General features: G+C 41.5%; 1 protein-coding gene across 1 annotated transcript; it reads right to left on the bottom strand.

Annotated features, from left to right (window-relative positions):
• Nucleotides 1–1,743: 1,743 nt before the first annotated feature.
• On the bottom strand, nucleotides 1,744–18,640 carry smad2 (SMAD family member 2). Its single transcript, XM_080509653.1, has 10 exons — nucleotides 18,299–18,640; nucleotides 11,489–11,578; nucleotides 10,182–10,375; nucleotides 9,808–9,942; nucleotides 9,581–9,655; nucleotides 9,389–9,442; nucleotides 9,071–9,283; nucleotides 8,209–8,346; nucleotides 7,198–7,342; nucleotides 1,744–4,835 (listed from the first exon to the last, which is right to left on the bottom strand). The coding sequence occupies exons 1-10, from the start codon at nucleotides 18,553–18,555 to the stop codon at nucleotides 4,712–4,714; spliced, it is 1,425 nt and encodes a 474-aa protein (XP_080365779.1). The 5' UTR covers nucleotides 18,556–18,640; the 3' UTR covers nucleotides 1,744–4,711.
• Nucleotides 18,641–18,914: the final 274 nt, after the last annotated feature.

Here is an 18,914-nt window from a genome sequence, read left to right on the forward strand (position 1 = left end):
CGATTCATATGCAGATATAAGAATGTACACACAACATTTAATTGAGCATCATTTACAGCTGGACAACAAATCTCATGTTGTCGACTTGTTATCTGCCGAGGCACCCCAGTCTTTTTGAAGGGCGACACTCAGGTTATTGAAGTTCTGGGTACAGAGTCATGAGCCTCTACATGTGATTCAGTTGATGGTAGAGGTTTTCTATGAGTTTCAGATCTGGCGAAAGCGTAGGGCCGGTCTATTTAAGATACCTCAGTCTCCGGCAGCCGTTCCCCAATGATGCCCTCTCGATGAGCTGGAGCGTTGTCATCCCTGAAGATGAAATTAAGCCTGTTGTTCATACCGGGACACAATGACTGGAATGATGACATTATCCAGCTGGTGTGGGGTCGTCAATGTACCATTCACAAAGTGTAGAGCAGTTCTGTATCGACGAGCCACACCTTGTCCACACTGTAACCCCACCGCCACAGCCTCATCTAGTGACAACCGTGGCTGATGGACATCATTTCTGCTCAACACTGAGGCCCAATGGCCTCTCATCAAGACTAAATGATCACAAATTTCACCCAAAAAATCCCAAACTTTTTGTTGCTCGCTTTCCAGTATTTCAAGTTACAGACATGCACCCATTACTTGCTGACCTATTTCTGTGACTCGAAGTCAGATTAGTGTAGTCTATCCATGAAACACAAAATGTCAATCGAATTAAAACAGCTTTATTAGTGTACACTGTAAGAAGTTGTATAGGATAGTGGGAAAGCCTATGAAGATCAGTGTTTGAAGAAGATAGAAACGCTAACAGATTGCTGTCTAATGGAGAAAAAAAAAAAAAGCACTGTTGATAGCAAGCAAAAGGAAGAGTATGTATGGTCAAATAAAAAGTACAGCTATAGAACGTCATATAACATCACTAGTGACATGTAGGAACTTCACTTTCTCCAAAAAGCCAGCTTCTTTGGGATTCACAAAAAAAATAGGCTTATCTGGGGATACACAATTGTCGTCACAATTAAAAATAAAAATAAAAAATACAAGTGATCAGCAAATAGGAATGTGGACCTTCAGAATGTATTGAAGCAGCCTTTTATGAAATCATCTGTTTGTATCTGCCCACACAAGGTGAGACGAGCTGGTTGGTTTTTAGGGTACGACACGAGGTGGCACTCTTTCAAGAAAAAAAAAAAAAAAAAAAGATGCAAAAAGGCTTTTACTGGATCCTGGCAATATGCACATAACGGCATGTGGAGCCATCAGAGAAGGACACTATGTATATTTGCAGATGCATAGGACTAACCAAAGTTAGCAGAGATGCAACAACCATCAGAGGAAAAAAAATAACTACATTTTTGCTTTACTTTTGTTAAAAAAAAAAAAATTTCTTTTAAAAAGTCCAGTCAATATTTACCCTGATAAATGAGAAACTAGAAGACAGCAAAAGTACAAGACAGCTGGATGACACAAGTATTACCACACTGAGCTGGTTTTACGTGAGGGTTAGGGAGGTGAGTGATTAGTTTGGTTTGCACTAAAATAAAAAAAAAATAAAAATTGCATGTTCTATGATGAAGACAACATAAAGACAGGTTGTCTTGCTTTGTTTCTGAAAATGTTAAACAGCTTAGAAAAAGATTCACATGTCAAGTGTGTACTCAACCTTGGGGGGAAAAAAAAAAAAGACTACAAGATGCTGGCGATCGGTAAACGTGAGCAACGGGGGCGTCTCGTCTCGTCTCAGCCCTTCAATCACACCCAACCTTGACTTTTCGCTTCGGTGTTTTACAGTAAAAGTTTTCAAATGTGCATCGCAATGAAGTGAACGTTTTTACAGGTATGAGCGAGTGAAAGCACGAGATAAGTGAGCTTCATTGGATCGGATCTTATTAGCATATATGTACATTTCTCAAGTTACGATTTTAGTGGGAGCAAATGTATTCCAAGCTGGAACACAGAACGAGACTTTACAGTATAATTGGGATACGAGAGTATGTTGCGTGCATGGGAACATACTCGGAAAGATAACACTGATGGATTATACCCCAAAATCTTTAAAAAGGCAGTTTATAATTTTTTTTAAATATGACTTCTTTTTTTTTTACTATCAGATTAGATCGGGACGAAGCCAATAAAACCCAATGCCTGCTCTTTTTCTTTGGTCACACCCCCCCCCCATCCTGAAGAACTGATGCCAACAATCCTTTGATGGAGGATGGAAGATACATGCTGTCGTGAATGAATTGCTTCATGTTATATCCTATGCTACATACATCACAAATTTTAAACCATCATTATCCTCATCATCACCACCACCATCTGGAACAGAAGGTATACTCTAAAATACAAATATCCAATGCTAATAAAAAGGAAGAAAAGCTTTGAAGATTTTAAATATATTTATATATAAAAAAATACATGAAGATACAAAAATGTAGCTAAAAGAATGCATAAAGAAAATAAGATGTAGTATACGTTTGTTGAATACTTAAAGCTTAAATACTTTAAAAAGTTTTGGACTCTGACAATACCGATGCAGGTCAAAAAGCTCGGTTTAAGAGGAGAAATATCATTAAAAGGGACCTACGATACTCAAATAGTAAAAATGTTTATTCTCGTTTCAGAGCGTAAACTGAAGAGATACAAGTTATTTTAGCCTCCAACTTCTCCCAGAATGTTTCCGTCTTCTGATTGGTCAAGTTCCAGCGGATTTCTCAAAAACGCTCCATCAAGCGCTTGTAATTTCACACCAGCTTCCGGAGAACTCAAATTCAAACATGAACAAGTAGCAACAGTATGCATGACAAATTACAAAGAAAAGCATTATAGGTCCCCTTTAATGAGCAAAATTCATGTATTCTTCTAATTCTTCTATTCTAAAATAAGGGAAATTCTTTTGTCATCACTCTGACGTCACTTGGGCTTTTAAACATTCCTATCTGTACAATTCAAAGCATATCTCGCTGTATTTTTTTTTTTTTTTTTATATCAAAGGCAACTTTCTCAAGGGTGCATAATTTGGGGGCAGTGCAAGTACAGTATAGAAGCCATTTCATAAATTAAAGTCCTCCGCTTGCGGGACTTTTCCTATCAAAACAAGGACGATGATTGAAAAAAATGTGCATCCATCCAAGGATCAGGATCGACTTGTGCAGTTTCTACGTCGTGAAACATACGGGGTGGTTTTATCTTTTCGTCTGTCAGACAGAAGTTCACTTTTAAATCTTGTATAACCTCCTAAATGGAGCCTCTTCTCATCAAACAAGTTGAAGCAAGTTTAAAAAAATATATCGAGGAGAATGCAAGACGAGAGAGAGAGAGGAAGAGCATGCAGGCGGGAAACAAAGTGTCGAGAGTTCGAAACGAGGAGGGGGGGGGGGCGTTCTTCACCGGAGCTAACTCCTCACTGCTTTCAGTATTCTCCAAAAAAAAAGCAGGTTTCTTAAAGTCGCAGACGGGGCCGGCGAGACAGACGCTCTTGCTCCGAGAGTTCCTCAAATCTATTCATTCCAATTGTCTGTGCTAGTAGGTAGTCGTCGATCACGCGTTAAAATGAATACTCCTCACAGAAGAATTAAATATACAATTCTTTGTCTCAGCCACTGGCTGTATCAAAAGATAAACGAGAGAGAGAGAGAGAAAAAAGTTTAGCCAAAATATCTTGATCGCCCCCTGGTGACTGGAGACATGAGTCCTGCTCACGCAGGAATAGCTAATGGAGCGAGAGCCAATATTAAAGATCAGCACCCCTTATAGGTGTTATCAAATGTGTTGGGTCCGTTTGAGGGTTTGTTTCTTAAATCTGAAAATCTGGCTTCGGCTTTGCAGGGAGGGATGAATCAAAGATAAGTTGTCGGTCTCTATTTACAGTCGTTGCTTTCGAACACTATCCTCTGCGTACACGTGGTCAAACGGGACGGGGATCTGCATTAAGCATGCGGGGGAAATCAACTGTCGAGTCAAAAACTAAAAAAAAAAAGGTTTTGTGGCGCATGAACCGCGAAAGAGTGACTGCGTTTGCAGGACATCTGTGAAGTTGTTAAGACGGCACGTGATCGGAGAATCAAACCCGATGCGTCCCCGGCGAGGGGCCCTTCGAGAGCCGCGGTCAGGTTTGCGATCGCAAAGCTGGGAGAAGAAGGAACGTTTCAAAACACGATGGAAAAGCTGTTTGGTCTCCAAAACCAAGTAAATAGAGCGTCTGTGTCCAGGTCTGCGGGAGACTTTGGTTGAACGCGATTCCCAGAGTGGCAGTACTACCGTTGGTCCAAACGAGAGCGAGTGACACCGAGTCCAAGTTGTGCTGTTTGAACAAGTAGGTAGTGAGTGAGTGGCTGGACAGAGAGTCTTCAATCACATGCAGGATCCCAGTGAAGCTCCGTCCTGCTTTGGATTTCTTGACGGGACGTTGTCATGCTGGCTGCTCCGTTATGACATCACTGGCAGCTCGTCGTCCCACCGCAGGGGGATTTTAGTTCACAGGTCAAAAATTACAAGACAGTCAGATGTTCATCCAGAAAAGAAAAGGTCCACTCTACATCCTTCGTAACACTGTCCAGTATTGACATTGCGTCACCCTCCAGGTCCACTGTGTGTCTTTTTTTGTTTGTTTTTTTTTTTTTATCTTAAAAAGGTTAGTACATTATTTAAGACTGCATGGTGGTGTCCCTTATGATATACTGTCCAAACAAATGGGAAATGTCCGTGCACAGGCTCCCGTTTAGGACATACTGGAGCAACGCACCGAGGGTGAACCCATCTGGGTCAACACCTTGTCCAACCACTGGAGGGGGCCATTGAGATGCAGTTCAATCCAACATGGGGTGCTGGTGACCGTCTGCCTTCTGCGGGGAGAGAAAACGACACAAGGTAAAAAGATTATGATCAGTGAGAGTCACAGTTGAGCAGTTCTCTCAAAGAAATACAGTCAATCTCAGTTCTCGGCTCAGGCCGAGTCCGACCGGATGAACAAACGCAGCCGTCCGTTGCGGGATCAAACGAGGGCCTGGCCTGGGCTCCACCGAGGGGACTGAAACACCAGACAGGCTTAACCCCGGCCCTGTGAGGACGAGCCAAAACACCAGCAAACACTGCTGTCTGGCTCCTGGGAGGACGCGACACAAAAGAGAAGCCGGCAGAAGAACAGATGTTTTGTTGGATGGACAGTCGCGTGGCCGCAGAGACGAAGAGATGCGGACAAACGCCGGGTAATCTCTTACATTTTGCAACAAAGGGAGGAATAGAATAGAGATTATACACATGCTGGGCAGATGAGCGTTCAGCACAAGCTCAAACAAAGCTGCAGCCTAATAGCGGACAACCATTTGGACCAAAAGGCAGACAGCAGGTTAACAAAGACTAAGCTTGAATTTTCACACACAGGTCAAAGTTGATTACATCAATTTCAATGTCAAAAAATGTCAGTTACACTTCATCCGGCTACGAAAAGACTCAAAATCTGAGAAATGTACCTACAAACAACTGGAAAATCTAAAACTCCAAATGTTTCAGGTATAGGAGAAAGTTTATCAAAAGACTAAAGCAACCTTTATGAATAAAAGAGACATCCTTTGTGATTCTCCACCAAATCAAATACAACTGGAACCACAAACCATGTTGAACCTTGAAAATGAGGCTCATGCAGCTTATAAACTTTCAAATGTAGTTATGGTGTATGAACCAAAACTGTAATTTACGTCTCATTTAGAAAGGTTTTTAAATACCAGATGGCAAACATTTAATTTTCAGCCATTATTGTACCTGATTTTAGCAGTTTCACTTGTCTTTTTCAGCATTTTTGAGATAATTTTCGACGTAGACGCCTTTTTAACCATTACGGCTCCCTTTAGGCCATGTTGTGTTGTTGTGGTCGTTTCTCGTTTTCACATTTTAGTCGCTGTCTTTTTCCAAAGTCCTTTACAAAATGATTCTGGGGTGTAAATAGAACAAAAATATGACACCTTTATTTAGATAGAATTTAGAAAATGTAGAAAGTGTGAGGGAGCCACTACAGAGGAGCTGAAGAGCCACAAGTTGCAGACTCCTGGACTAAAATGTACAAACCTGTGTAGTGGCTAGTTTTGGTCAATGGACGTAAAGTTGAAACTAAATTATTCATAATTTTTACACTGTTCAGACACTTTACTTATGATGTGTGAAGATAATGCTCCAAAACACACTGCATCACAATAAATGAGGCATGCATCTTATCAGAAGTGGTTTTCATTTGAACAGATTTGTAAAAATAGCATCGTCTTTCCAGTAGTTTAATCCCACCAATGTCAATAACACGGTTAACAGAAGCAGTGAATTATCTTCTGAAACATTTCATGTTCAAAAACCATGAGATCATTGTGTTGCTAAACTTTACCACCCTATAATTGATACCAAGTTATTGCTCAAAATTATCATTATTATTGTTGCACAATGTGATAAAACCTTATCACACTATTACTATTATTAATTATCACATGATAATCAGCTTGTATTAGTCATTAGTGCCATGGCAGAAAAAAAGCGGGACACATTTTATCAAGGTTCTAGAACATGACGTCAGAAACGTCACGATGGGACATAAAGATAAATCAAGCTGTGTTATGAAAACTTACAGTATGATCTTGAAATATGATTTTCTTATTGAACTAACAAAGTAACTCATGTTACTGTGATACTACATCAGTGTGGATACAGGTCATTATTAAACTTCTAACAGAGTTACTATGAATTCTATTTCATAAATTATATTAAGGATACTTTAAATTGTCATTGACGTTACTTGAACGAACTTCCGCCAGTGATCATGGATACATGTTTATGGTAAACTGCATTGATATTTCAGCTGTAAATCCGCCGAAAACAAGTGAGAAATCACATTTCGGAATGCGTGTGTCCAAAATCAAGGAGTAAAATTTAGAAACAAAGCACACAGATACACTAAAACAATGTATTTAAGCACAGACAAAGGGCAGAAGTATTTCAAGATCCTCCACCTCTACTGTCTGGTGTTGTGCATCGTGCAACCATGACCAAGTCAAGAACCAGGAGGAGTTCCTGCACTGCATCCTCAGGCTCACCAGGACGACCTTGGTTCATCAGGACACGGCAGTGAATTAGACTGAGCGACTCCCTGGCCTGACGGGAACATTACGGTCTCCCATCCATTATGCATTACAGTAAAAAAAAAAAAGAGTGATGAGGGTGACACACCTGTACTCCGCTCCCCAGCCCTTGACGAAGCTCATTCTGATGGTGCACATCCTGGTTAGCTGGTAGACGGCCTCGAAGCCCTGATTGACTGACTGGGCCAGCAGTGCCGCAAACTCCTGGTTGTTAAAAATCTTCAGATTGCAGCCTAGAGAAGGACCGAGAGGTGGATGAGTTCATTCTGAATTACAAGTGGAAAGCTGATCACGGCATTTCAAAGCAGAGCGACTGCGAGGTGTAGGTGTGCTGTTTGTTGGTGATCGTTTTTCTTCAAGGCTGCCGAATCCCACCCTTGAACACGGAGATGGCAGCGATGCACTTCTATACGTTTCTATTCCTCTGCGAACACACTGCTCATTTGGCCAAGAATGAAATGTTTAAAGTTCCATGGGTACGGATGAGTCAGCGTGTGGGTGAGCGTCTGTGAAATCCTGTCACGTTGTGGAGGCTTTAGTGCCTTTTCTCAAGTATCATCAATATCTTTATGCTACTATTCGCCAAATTGTGCATTTATTAAGTTATGCAGCAGTCTTTTGTCTATTTCTCCATTAGTAGATATCGGGTCTGCGCGGCTCACGCTCATCTGGATGTTTAACTGTTGGTGACTGGAACGGTGATACACCATCAATAAGGTTATTGTCTGTTAATGTCAAGTGTTTCCCTGGGATAACCTAAAAGAAGCTTCTTTAAGAGGTGCAGTTAATACTTTGAATATATCCTCAAACAATGAGACTAAGTAAGAGCCATTAAGTCATCTCAAGGTCAGCTTTTTGATGTTCTGCCGCTAAACCTGCTGAACAGGAAGTGAGGACAATAGTGCTCCTCCACGACCAGGACCGCGCACCACTGTGTCCAAGCACTGCGAGCTTTTGTGGGCATTACAGAGTGTTGTTGAATATTATGTAGAGGGAGAGAAGTAGTTTCAAGAGATTTAGTCATTGTTTGTTTTTCAGTCAGTGGCATAATAAAATACCTCAATTTGACAAAAGTAGAATGAAACACTCCGTGTGGTACCTGGAGGTATCTTGCAGACGGTAGCGGGGTGCCAGCCGTATCGCTGGTTGCAGTTGGGGCTCTGGACAAAAATGGCACTGTCGCTGAGGCACTCGGCGAACACCTCCCCTCCGATGTAGTACAACCTCACGCCGCGACCTGAAGGGCAGCAGATGGGGGGGGGGGGGGGTTAAATAACCTAGAATTGCATATTTGGGGTAGATCTGGAAAACTGAATTAACATTTGACCGAGCGACAGTTATGAGCGAGCCATAACTTTTAAAATAGTCAAAACAGTCAAGCTGATCCTTTAAAAACTTTAACAACATTGTAAGCTTTTCAATTAAAGCCTTTATTTGGAAATAAAAGGTTTTATCATTTAAATGGGAGAAACATTTAACAACTGGGTGGCAGCTGTTCACACAGCTGGCACCAGCGTTTTTCCACGGCCAATCTACATTCATGTTGAAAGAATTATTGCTTAAAAAAAAAAAGGTTTTAAATGGCCCGTGATGATCCATTGGTTCTTTTTCATGAGTCTTGTTGCAAATTGTCAGAGATTTAAGGTAATCTCCTGCAGAACAGTGCTACTACAGTTGAATCAATGCATCCCTCAGTAGATAGCTCCCTTTCTCCATACTAATTATCACATGCAGTCATTTGAAGGTTTTAAACGTCTCTGCATGCAAAGTAATGCCTGGAAAATTGTCAGGTCATTTGAATTTACAATATTCTTTCTTATATTTTATCATAATGACTCAAAGATCACAATTTGTCACTGTAATAATAAACAGATCAGCTTTATTGTTGCGCGAGTGCATGATAAAATGTGACGCAACGTAAAAACCTTTTGAACTGATAAACTACTCGAGGCGTCTCTGACCTATATGTCGCCGCGTCATTTCGACCGTTGCGTTTCTGTTCACGTTGCTCAGGAGCCCTAAACAGAAACGCTCGGAGTTGGAGGGGTCGGTGAAGCCGTCGACAGTCAGAGACGGCTGGGAGGCGTGGAAGGTCTCTCCGACCCGCTGGTTGAGCTCATAGTAGGCTATAGAGCACCAGAAAGCTGGTTCACTGTAGGTGACTGGCTGGAGGTCTGTAATTGGGAGGGGGTGGAGAAAGGGGGTTGAAACATTTGTGTACAAAATCGTGTACAAAATCAAATCAAATGAAGAAACCACCAAAAACAACAGAATCCTACCCAGACCATGACTGACAGGAGACAAGGTGCTTGGTGACATTTCTGCTGGTGAGCCTAGGAGGAAGTAAAAGAACAACAGATGACACTTTGCCGTTTTGTCTGGTTCCGCTTTTCCATATCGCCTCATGGACAACCCATTCACTCCGGCTATAATGCGTACACATACACTCGCGGCACACACCACTAAACTACCTGATTCCATACTTTGATTCATCTGCTGGTCGCTCGTTTCTCCATCTTCACTCATGTAGCCGGGTGGAGGAGTGTCTGTGAAGCATATGCATGACACGCGTCAAGGGATTGACAAGCGTGTGTATTCAAATAGAGGTGAATCGCAAGTTAGTTATTAACTTTGCGACTTTCGACCAACTCCTGGAAGAAATCAGAACGGAATGCCGTCTCAAGTTGACGTTACAGACCTGGTATATAGTTATTGGGAGGGTCGATACCAGCGGGGAAGTTGGTGTTTTCAGGGATGGAGTTTGTGAAGTCGTCTAGAGGAGGGAGCTCTGTCAGGATCTCAGTGTGGCGCGGCACCAACACCGGTGGCAGCACTGCACAGAAAAGAAGAGAGTATCACTGACAGAATTTGTTAAGCGGTGCCATTTAACAATTTTCTGCCTCCAGCACACGTGTAGAAAGAGGCCGTCCCGCCGAATGCCACGGTGCAAGCTGTAGGGATAGCTGAACAATTCCATCAGCTCTGATGACAGTGATTATAGAGCTGTGGAGCGAGGGCACCTTGAAAAGAAAAAAAGAACCACAACACTGCCAATTTCCCTCGGATCATTACCTGGCGTCTCCACTCTCTGGTAATGGTAGGGATTGACGCACACTTCATCCTTCTTGAGGTTGAACGCAAACTGACAGGTGTCGATGGCCCTCAGCTCGTGGTGGCTGTGAAGGTCGGGCCACCTCCACAGGCGGCAGTAGATGACGTGGGGCAGGCCCTTGCGATGGGAAACCTGAAGGCGGCCATCCAGAGACCTGAGGGAGTTGAGAAAGAGGCTGGCTGAAGGCTCAACAATGCGACTTTGAGTTGGTGTTAATGTTGCCCATATTTTCTCAGCTGGGGCTTGGATACGGCGGATCTAGGAAAAGAGACGATTATAAAAACACCAACTGGCTGATATCAGGTGGTTGTGCAATGTGCTCAGGACCACTTGAAATTAAATATGGAACTCTTTCATGTCTCTTTAGGCTTTTTGTACATTTATCTCTTAAATTATTGTCATGACCGTATCTTTCTTCTTTTATTCTCTCGCTCCTCAGTCGACTGACTCATCAAACTCTATATGGAATTGATAGAAGTGTATGAAACACTACTTGTTGAAGCATTTTTATATTTAATCCATAAATATAGCAAAACTAAATAGCTCTTAAATGTAACTTCATAGTTTAGAAGAAAAAACCCTCTGAATATACATCCCTTAAGAACCTATCATTTGGTAGCATTAAAAATATATTTTTTGACAAGCAGGTTTTTTTACAAATACAAAGTTGATTATCTTAAAAGTATTAAGCTACAAAAAAAAAAAAAAAAAGACTTCAAACGATCGTGCTGGACAGCCCGACAATAATAACGGCTAATGTTATTGCACCGTTAGCATAAAAAAAATCAAGTTCTGACTGTCAATATTCCACAGATTGACTTGTTCAAATTGAAACTTCAATGAATTTTCAATGAGGTTTAGATCACGATGTGGTTCGTAGTAATCATGAAATTTCTCGTTGAATGTTCCTAATGCTTTTCTGAACAGGCGCCGAGATCCATATGCAATAAAAGTATAATTCCTTTAGTGGTCATTAGATGCTATTAACCCTAAAGCAAGCTATCAATCAAAATAACTTTGTCGCAGGTTTTGCGGTGACTAACTAACACTTATTTGCATAGATGTAGACTCAATACTTCCACATCATGTATTTCACTGGGGCGGTTTTCTTTCTGAACGTACATTTTCCTCATCAGCCTTCATCAGAAATAGTATCATGAAGCTGTGAAGCTGTGTGATCAGCACTTTACAAATCATCATCACAGGCCTTTGTTGAACTCAAATGGGAGGAGAGAGATGTCATGTCTTTGTGTGCGTGCATATTCACCTGCCGTGGTCATGGTATCCATACATGCCTGCAGAGTCCCACTGCTCTATCGTGTGGCCTGAACCCAGACCCCAAAGGTCTGAGCAATTGCTACAGACACACAAACACACACACACACGCATCCACATGTACAGACACACACACACACACACACGCGCGCACAGGACAGGTGGAGAAAAGAAAAAAGGATAAAAATAAAAGCAAACAGATGAGATGTTCCATTCCAAATAAGGATAGGATGAGATCACAAATATATGCAGTTGGTCTCTTAGTGTCACGGAGGAGTTTCATTAAGAGGCGAACTGCATGACAGATGACTGTGTGACGACTCGAAATCAGACAAATAGTGATGCAGGTTCTGTTAAAACACTGAAATGAGTGATGACGCAGAGATGAAAATCCATCTTCTGAAATCAAATTGAACATTTCACAGATCTCGGAGTGGGATGCCCAAACTGCACAACCGCAAATCCATGTGTCAGTGAGTGATTTCTAGGATGTGACAAGTGTGACGTGAAAAAAAAATGTAAATCACAAAAACAGGATTTACACGCATCGATGATGTGAATGACGAAATAAAGAAATTGTGAAATTGATGTGTGTCCAGACGCAACAACAGAGAAACGACACAACACTGGTGCGTGTGCTCGACTATAAAAAGTTCATATCCTGTCGTTGCTCGAAAGCTTTTCTTAAAGCACACACGAATTGTGGTGTTCCTCAATCTCAAAGACGTGTTTTTATTGGTGAGGGCTCGTTCCTGTTTAGACCCCCCTACTACAAGCAAAGCCTGTCGAAAATCCATGTTGACCTGCGTGCTGAGCATCTTCTAAATCTTTGCAAGGGGGACTGCACTAAACTGCAAAAACAGATTCAATACAGAAAGAATAAGATAGTAAAATACATCACTGACAACTGCTCCTCTGAGTTATGGATGTTAACTTCACTCAGAAGTTACACAATGCAACACTATTCACATTTTGACAATAAGATCACAAGTTTGAGAAAACTCTTGAACATTACTTACTTCATGCCTATAATTTAAAGGTTAATGAAGTGTATTTTGGCAAGGACTGTCTTGATGACACCTGTATCTCTTTTAATGCGATAGAACAAAGTTTATTATTAATAATAATAAAGCAATCTTAGTCAATATTAAGATTGTCATGCATATCATCGCAGTGTGCAACAGCTGAAGGTTGTGTGCACAATAAGGTGTACGAGTAGACACAATTGAGTCCGTGCTTCTGAGGTTTTCCCGAGTTTGTTTATTATGTTTTGGCCCAATTGAGTAGAACCCATTCAATCAATTCATTCTATGTATGATTTAGCAGGGTTAGTAGCAGGTGCAGCACCTGAGAAGGATTCAAGAAAGAGTAATCCATGTTTTAGAAGAAAAAAAAAAAAGAAGCTAAAAAACACCATCATGCAGAGTTACATGTCTCAAATAGTCATTTCCCATAACCTGAAACTGTTAAATTTAGATTTTTATTGATACATAAACTGAAATATCTCAAGCCCTTTTTTGGTTTTATTGCCATCAAGATATGTAAATCACGGATAGAGTATAACAAAATGATTGAATACATCAGTTGTAAGCTTAATAAATATGAAAAACATCTGACAGGTGCACGATTCTTAAGGGCAGAGTTCTGCTCAGTTTCTACTGTGGTTTATCATTTTGCATGAGTCTCTTCTTCAGCAGCATCAACAGCAAGCGCGTCACCTGCGATTAAATCAATGATTGGTCAGTGTCATCTTGTCTTTGAGGAAAAACTCAACTCAAACAGCTAAATTTAGAGCAGAAAAAAAATTATCAAAACATTGATACATGAAAGACACTGACTCTTCCATTCGGTAAGTTCTTTCCTGATACAGGAATATATTTTCCAACCTACTTATTCAGCCTGATCTTAAACACCAATGACGAGAGTTGCAAAAATAGAAAATATAGATGTTTACCCTTGAATGAGAAGCATATTTAAAGATACAATTATTGTGGTAAAATCCCAATTTTTTTAGTCATATTTTTAACCTCTACTGTTTATGCTCTGGAAGAAGTGGTTCACTGAGTGAAACATAAACGAAAATGAATGAATGTTTAATAACCATCTGAAATAAAGAGGGAACTTGCACACAAAACGACTACAATTACATCATCCTTCATGAACAGCCCCGACTGCAGCATTATAGATTTCTTGAATTTTCTCTTTGGTAGTATCCGTGAGTGTCCTCATGACCAGAACGATCCTACTGTGGGACCGGACGGCGAGACCCCCACTCTTCCTGGAATGCCGACTTATGGTTGAGAAACGCTCAGTGTTGTCTAATCAAAGCAACGGCCATGCCTGTCCGTACTCGTGTATCTCCATACTTATCAGCCTGCTCACCGAGTTCAAAATCTCCAAGTGCACTATCTGAGGCGCAGATAACGTCTTGGCTTCTTCCCCGCTCACTTAAAGGTCAACAGAATGACTGCAACTATGTCTTTTTATCATTTCAATCGAGCCCCGGGGTGTTGATCTCTCCCTCTAAATCGTGGTGAATAAAACTTACAAAGCTCTGTCTGTCATTGGAAGAGTTTTTTTTTTGTGTTTTACCTGAGGCTGATGTAAATGCTTTGTAACGACATTAAACTTTGATCTCTCTCTGTGGTCACACAGATTTCCATCACATCTACTTTGGGAGGAATCTACAAAGCCCGACACCTGCCATCACCTCATCTGACATACTGCACCCGAACCCCCCCCCCCCCCCCCCCCCCGAAAAGTAAATTGCAAAGGCCAGAAAAAGAGGAGCCCATTATCTCTGACTTTATCAGCTTCTCTTTTATGCTTTACAGGGAAGACAGCCTAGTAGCCTGGAAGGCAGTCTGTGGCGCAGAACCAGGAGGAGACATTACTCTTCATGGAGTTGAAAGAATTATGTTAAAATCATGATACGAAAAACCTCTTTACTTTTGAAGACAAAGAAATATACAAGAGCGAATGCCTTACAAGAACTACGGTTACCTTATCAGTAACACGTCAGAGGTTACTATCTAGCCTACATTCCTCTGTGTGAAGAAACGGAGAGAGAGAGATCTGGCAACATACAAAGCTCACATGGTTTCCTTCATTTATTTTCCCTTCAACCACACGAGTTACACTAAAAAGATCTCAGCCATCAACTTCATACAATCCCCACAACTGTGAGGTCTGTTTCACAGTTTGTGAAGAGGTTGGGATGCCTCATGGAAACTCTTGAAAGTGAACAAAACACTGTAAACTTCTTCATAGCCATAATGTTTGTCAATGTGTGCATTCTTTCTATATAATAAAAGCAAGTAGTAAACCCTTGCAAAGAGACAAAGGTGAATGTGCATGGTTCGCACTGTCACTTGACTTGGTTCCTTGTTCCAACCTGGCGGCCAACAGGATCTTTCTATTCGAGGTTCGCAAGAGCTCCCTGAGCTTTGTGTGGGTTTTCTGTTGGTACTTAGCGAGGAACTGTCTATAAGTCTTAACGTACACGTGTGGTTGGGAAATGTATTCATCTGTATTTGATCAGAGTAAATCTTAACTCTTTAAAGATTTTCTTGCACGTTTCAAAACCCTCCAACATTTCACCGCAATTCAAATCTCGGCAGGAAACTGATATCATTTGTATTTCAGGAATGAACTTACATTTTCGACGTAACTATTGTTGCCTTTTTTTTTTTAAACAATCCAATACTATTCTAGAGGAATGTGTAGCTTTTGCATGACTCAATCATACAACCACGTAATGCTCGTTTGTAAACGCAGCAATGTCACCACGGGTAAATTCCTACTACATGATAACCTTGAGTTACCTTTTATAATATTCTAGCTTTGCCCCACTTAATAATTTATTCAGGCGGCACTAAAACATGTGCACGTCAGTGCGATGACGACAAGCTATTCCACTGTACTGCTCCACTGAACTGACCCCACATAAGTCAGCACCGGCTTAACTCTACAATCGTAAGATGCATTACGTGGCGTACACTTGCAAGGTGTGCGTCTACCCAACAGGCATTAGGACGACTACAATGTGATTATGTCTGCCTGGGCTCAGTCAGAAGCGTGGACAGAGTGCACTGCTGGGAAACTCTGCCGCCGTTCGACATCCTCATATAATATTACAAGATGCAGAAAGCAAGTCTCTGCATGATCAAGGGAAAGCAAACACACAGCGCATTAGCGATGCATCCTGCAGCTTTTTTCTCTCTTTCCCTCGTCTGATCCTCGCAAAATATGTGCAAATTATGAGGTCAATACGATCCATTAAATCTGAGCGTGGCGCCTCAACAGAGGCACACCAGATTTACCTAGATCATGCGGCCATGCCAAGAGGAAAATGAGCATCTGATTTCCATCTTTTGTTCCTACATGCTAGAAATTAACCCGGTTAACCTGGCACAGATAGTGCGGCTGTGCAGATTTGTGGCTACAATGAGGGTAAGGAGGTGAAACTGATTTTTTTTTTTTCCACAAGGTAATTCTATTATTTATACTTGGTAATTAAAAAGAGGGAATTAAACGCGTGGGACTGAAAGAAGAGAAAGTGCACATTAGGTAGAATAATTGAGAAGGGCAGCTCATAAAATCTTCAGAGGAGCAGACTCTTCTCCATTTCCACGGTTCCTCTGTGGATTGATCGACGTTAATCACATGCTTCTCGTGGGGCTCCCCTGACTCTGCCACTTTTGCCACGATAATGTTTCACCTGGTCTGATGACTCAACTTACCTAATCATGTGACACACGGGTCATACTGTAGCACAAGTCACATATGAGCAAACTGGGCCTTTAAAGGACTATACATCCACAGCTGGGTTGAATACAGAGTTTACTTTGAGAGGGAAAAGCTTTTTCATTTTTCAATTTATACCGCTGATTTTAAAGGATACAATTCTGATGCGATATGAGGTCAAGGTGCTCCGAGTTTCAGTATGGATGTAATGACTAGAAGTGCCATTTCTTCGCTATAAAAGCTTATTCTTCTCCGCATCTCTGTGGTTTTCAATGATGCACTGCCTCGTATAGAAAACTGATCGAGTGGGCTGGTGCTTGCACCACAGACTACAGTCACTTTAAACTGCTGTTGGCTGTTAGCGCTCGCCGGCTATTCACAAAACCTAATGCTTTAATGCTGTTGATTCATTAGAGTGGATTAAGTCAGGAAGTACTGCAACAAACACAGAGGCTGATGGAGAGGAATGTTCCAAAACCTGCTAATTGATTCAGTTTCTCTATTGAATGGCACGAGTTAAGCTCAGTCATTGTCTGGACGTTGTGCTCTGCAGTGCAGAAAAAGCCAGCGTCTTGCCGCTCCATCCATGGAGTTCTCCTCAGCCAGGAAGGAGGATATCACAGTCACTGCAATTTGGGAGCCCAGAATGTAAACTGTAACCATTTCAGCCTTAAGGCACCCAGCTGGTAAGATAACCGACTGCACAAAAGTGTTGCAAGAGATGAGAAAAGCTACAGTGGGCTACACAATCTTTTTGTCATCTTTTGAAATCGGCCCTACACATGAATTACCTGGATGGTTAAAAAAAAAAAAAAAAAAAAACAGTACTAAAGAGAAATTTGAGCTTGTTTGATGTGAGAGTTCATCAGACAGACATTGTGCAACTAATAAATCCAGAATTCAATTCCGTGTCAATTGGATCTGCATAACTTTTCTGGATTTCAAGGTTACAATTTCAGATCTTTTTTTGTTTGTATAATTAAGTGTATAATATACAGTAGACATCTCATACTGGGAGCGTTTCAGCTTTACTTAAGCACAAACATGAAAAATGTGTCACAACGAACAGCTGGGATGATCATTTCAATTCATATTTCCTAAAACTCGAGAGAAATTAAAACATTTCAGATGAAATGTGTGTCTGCAGCTCGCTGCCGACTAGTTTCCCCTCCAGTTCATGTTCATCATCAAATTCCCAAATCGTTAACAAAAGTCATAGCACACTATTAGACTTTTCTGCACATTTTGATTTGCTTTTTGTGTACATGCTCACAACTAGTTATGCATTGAAAATCCAGGAGACAATAAATATGAAAACTAAATGAACTATGCCCATCTCTTACACAAAACCCTTGAGTACAGTTGAGTCAAACTGTATAAAGTTGATTATGATGTTGAGGGGTACCCAATGCATTACTACTGTTTGATAAGTCAGCACAGCACAAGGTATTCATTAAACCCAATAATGTTTACTCCATGACGTTTAATTATGCCCTTATTAATAAGTTCTACTACTTTGACTGTATAATTCAGCTCTGTACAGTCACCTTCCTATAGGCTATAGGGAAATGGGAGGCCTTTGGGTATATCGATCAGTCATGACAGAGTGGACAAGGTGCAGAAAGTCAAATAGGAAGATGAATTAGTTTGGTGTCATGCGTGGGACATCTGTTTCCTCTAATGAGGTTTCACTTCTGCCGCACTACTAACCTATGGCACAACATGAAAAGGGAAGTGGTCCCACTCTTTCATAACTTTTGCCCCTGCCAGCTTGCGGGTACTGCTTTTCTTACTTTCATGTGTGTTGGTGCACCTCACTCCAGAGTTGGTGGTATTGTGCCACACTAATGCATCACATCAATGCCAGAGGGTGTGTGTGCGCGTGTGTGTGTGTGTGGGTGTGCGTGTGTGCGTGTGTGCGTGTGTGTGTGTGTGTGTGTGTGTGTGTGTGTTATATCAATGCATACAGCTTTTGTGTGACTGTAATAATAATAATAATAAGCACAGCTACACAGAGACAAAGCAACACAGATAAATCAGCGTGGCCTTATCTCACCTGGGTATGGTGACACATTTTGTGTTGCTGTTTTGTGTGCTGATGGCCTTCTCCAGCTCATCCAGCTGTCCCGTCTTCTTCAGCTTCTTCACCAGGCTTTTCACCGCCTTTTCACACCATTTCTCCTCCTGGCCGCCTCCATTCTGCTCGCCGACCCCTCCGATGCCGCCTCCCGCTCCTCCGCTCCCCGCCGGAGTCTTCTTCCACCCCAGGAGACGCTTTACGACGGGGGGAGTGAAGGGAAGAATGGAGGACATGGCGGCTTGTGTACGTTGGCAAGGATTTAAGGGTGTTTGGATTTCCTTCTTAATCTGACATAAAGTTAAGAAGGGGTCAAGGGGGGAGGGAGGGTGGGCAGATTGATGGATCTCTATCTCTATTTAAGAATTAAACTAAACTAAAGAAACACATGTAGGTATTTTCACTGGCGTTTAACCACAACTAAGGCATTGGGCTTAGGGAGTGTTGGGGGAATATCACGAATATAAACATGAGGAAGAGGAGGAGGACATCCAAAGAAACCTAAGAAAGAGAAAGAGATATAACCCATCAAATATTGGGACACAAACAGAAAATTCAGTGCAATGACTTCATGAAAAATAGCATCAGCTCTGTT

The sequence above is a fragment of the Blennius ocellaris genome (genome assembly GCF_963422515.1).
Source record: "Blennius ocellaris genome assembly, chromosome: 15".
NCBI lineage: Eukaryota > Metazoa > Chordata > Actinopteri > Blenniiformes > Blenniidae > Blennius > Blennius ocellaris.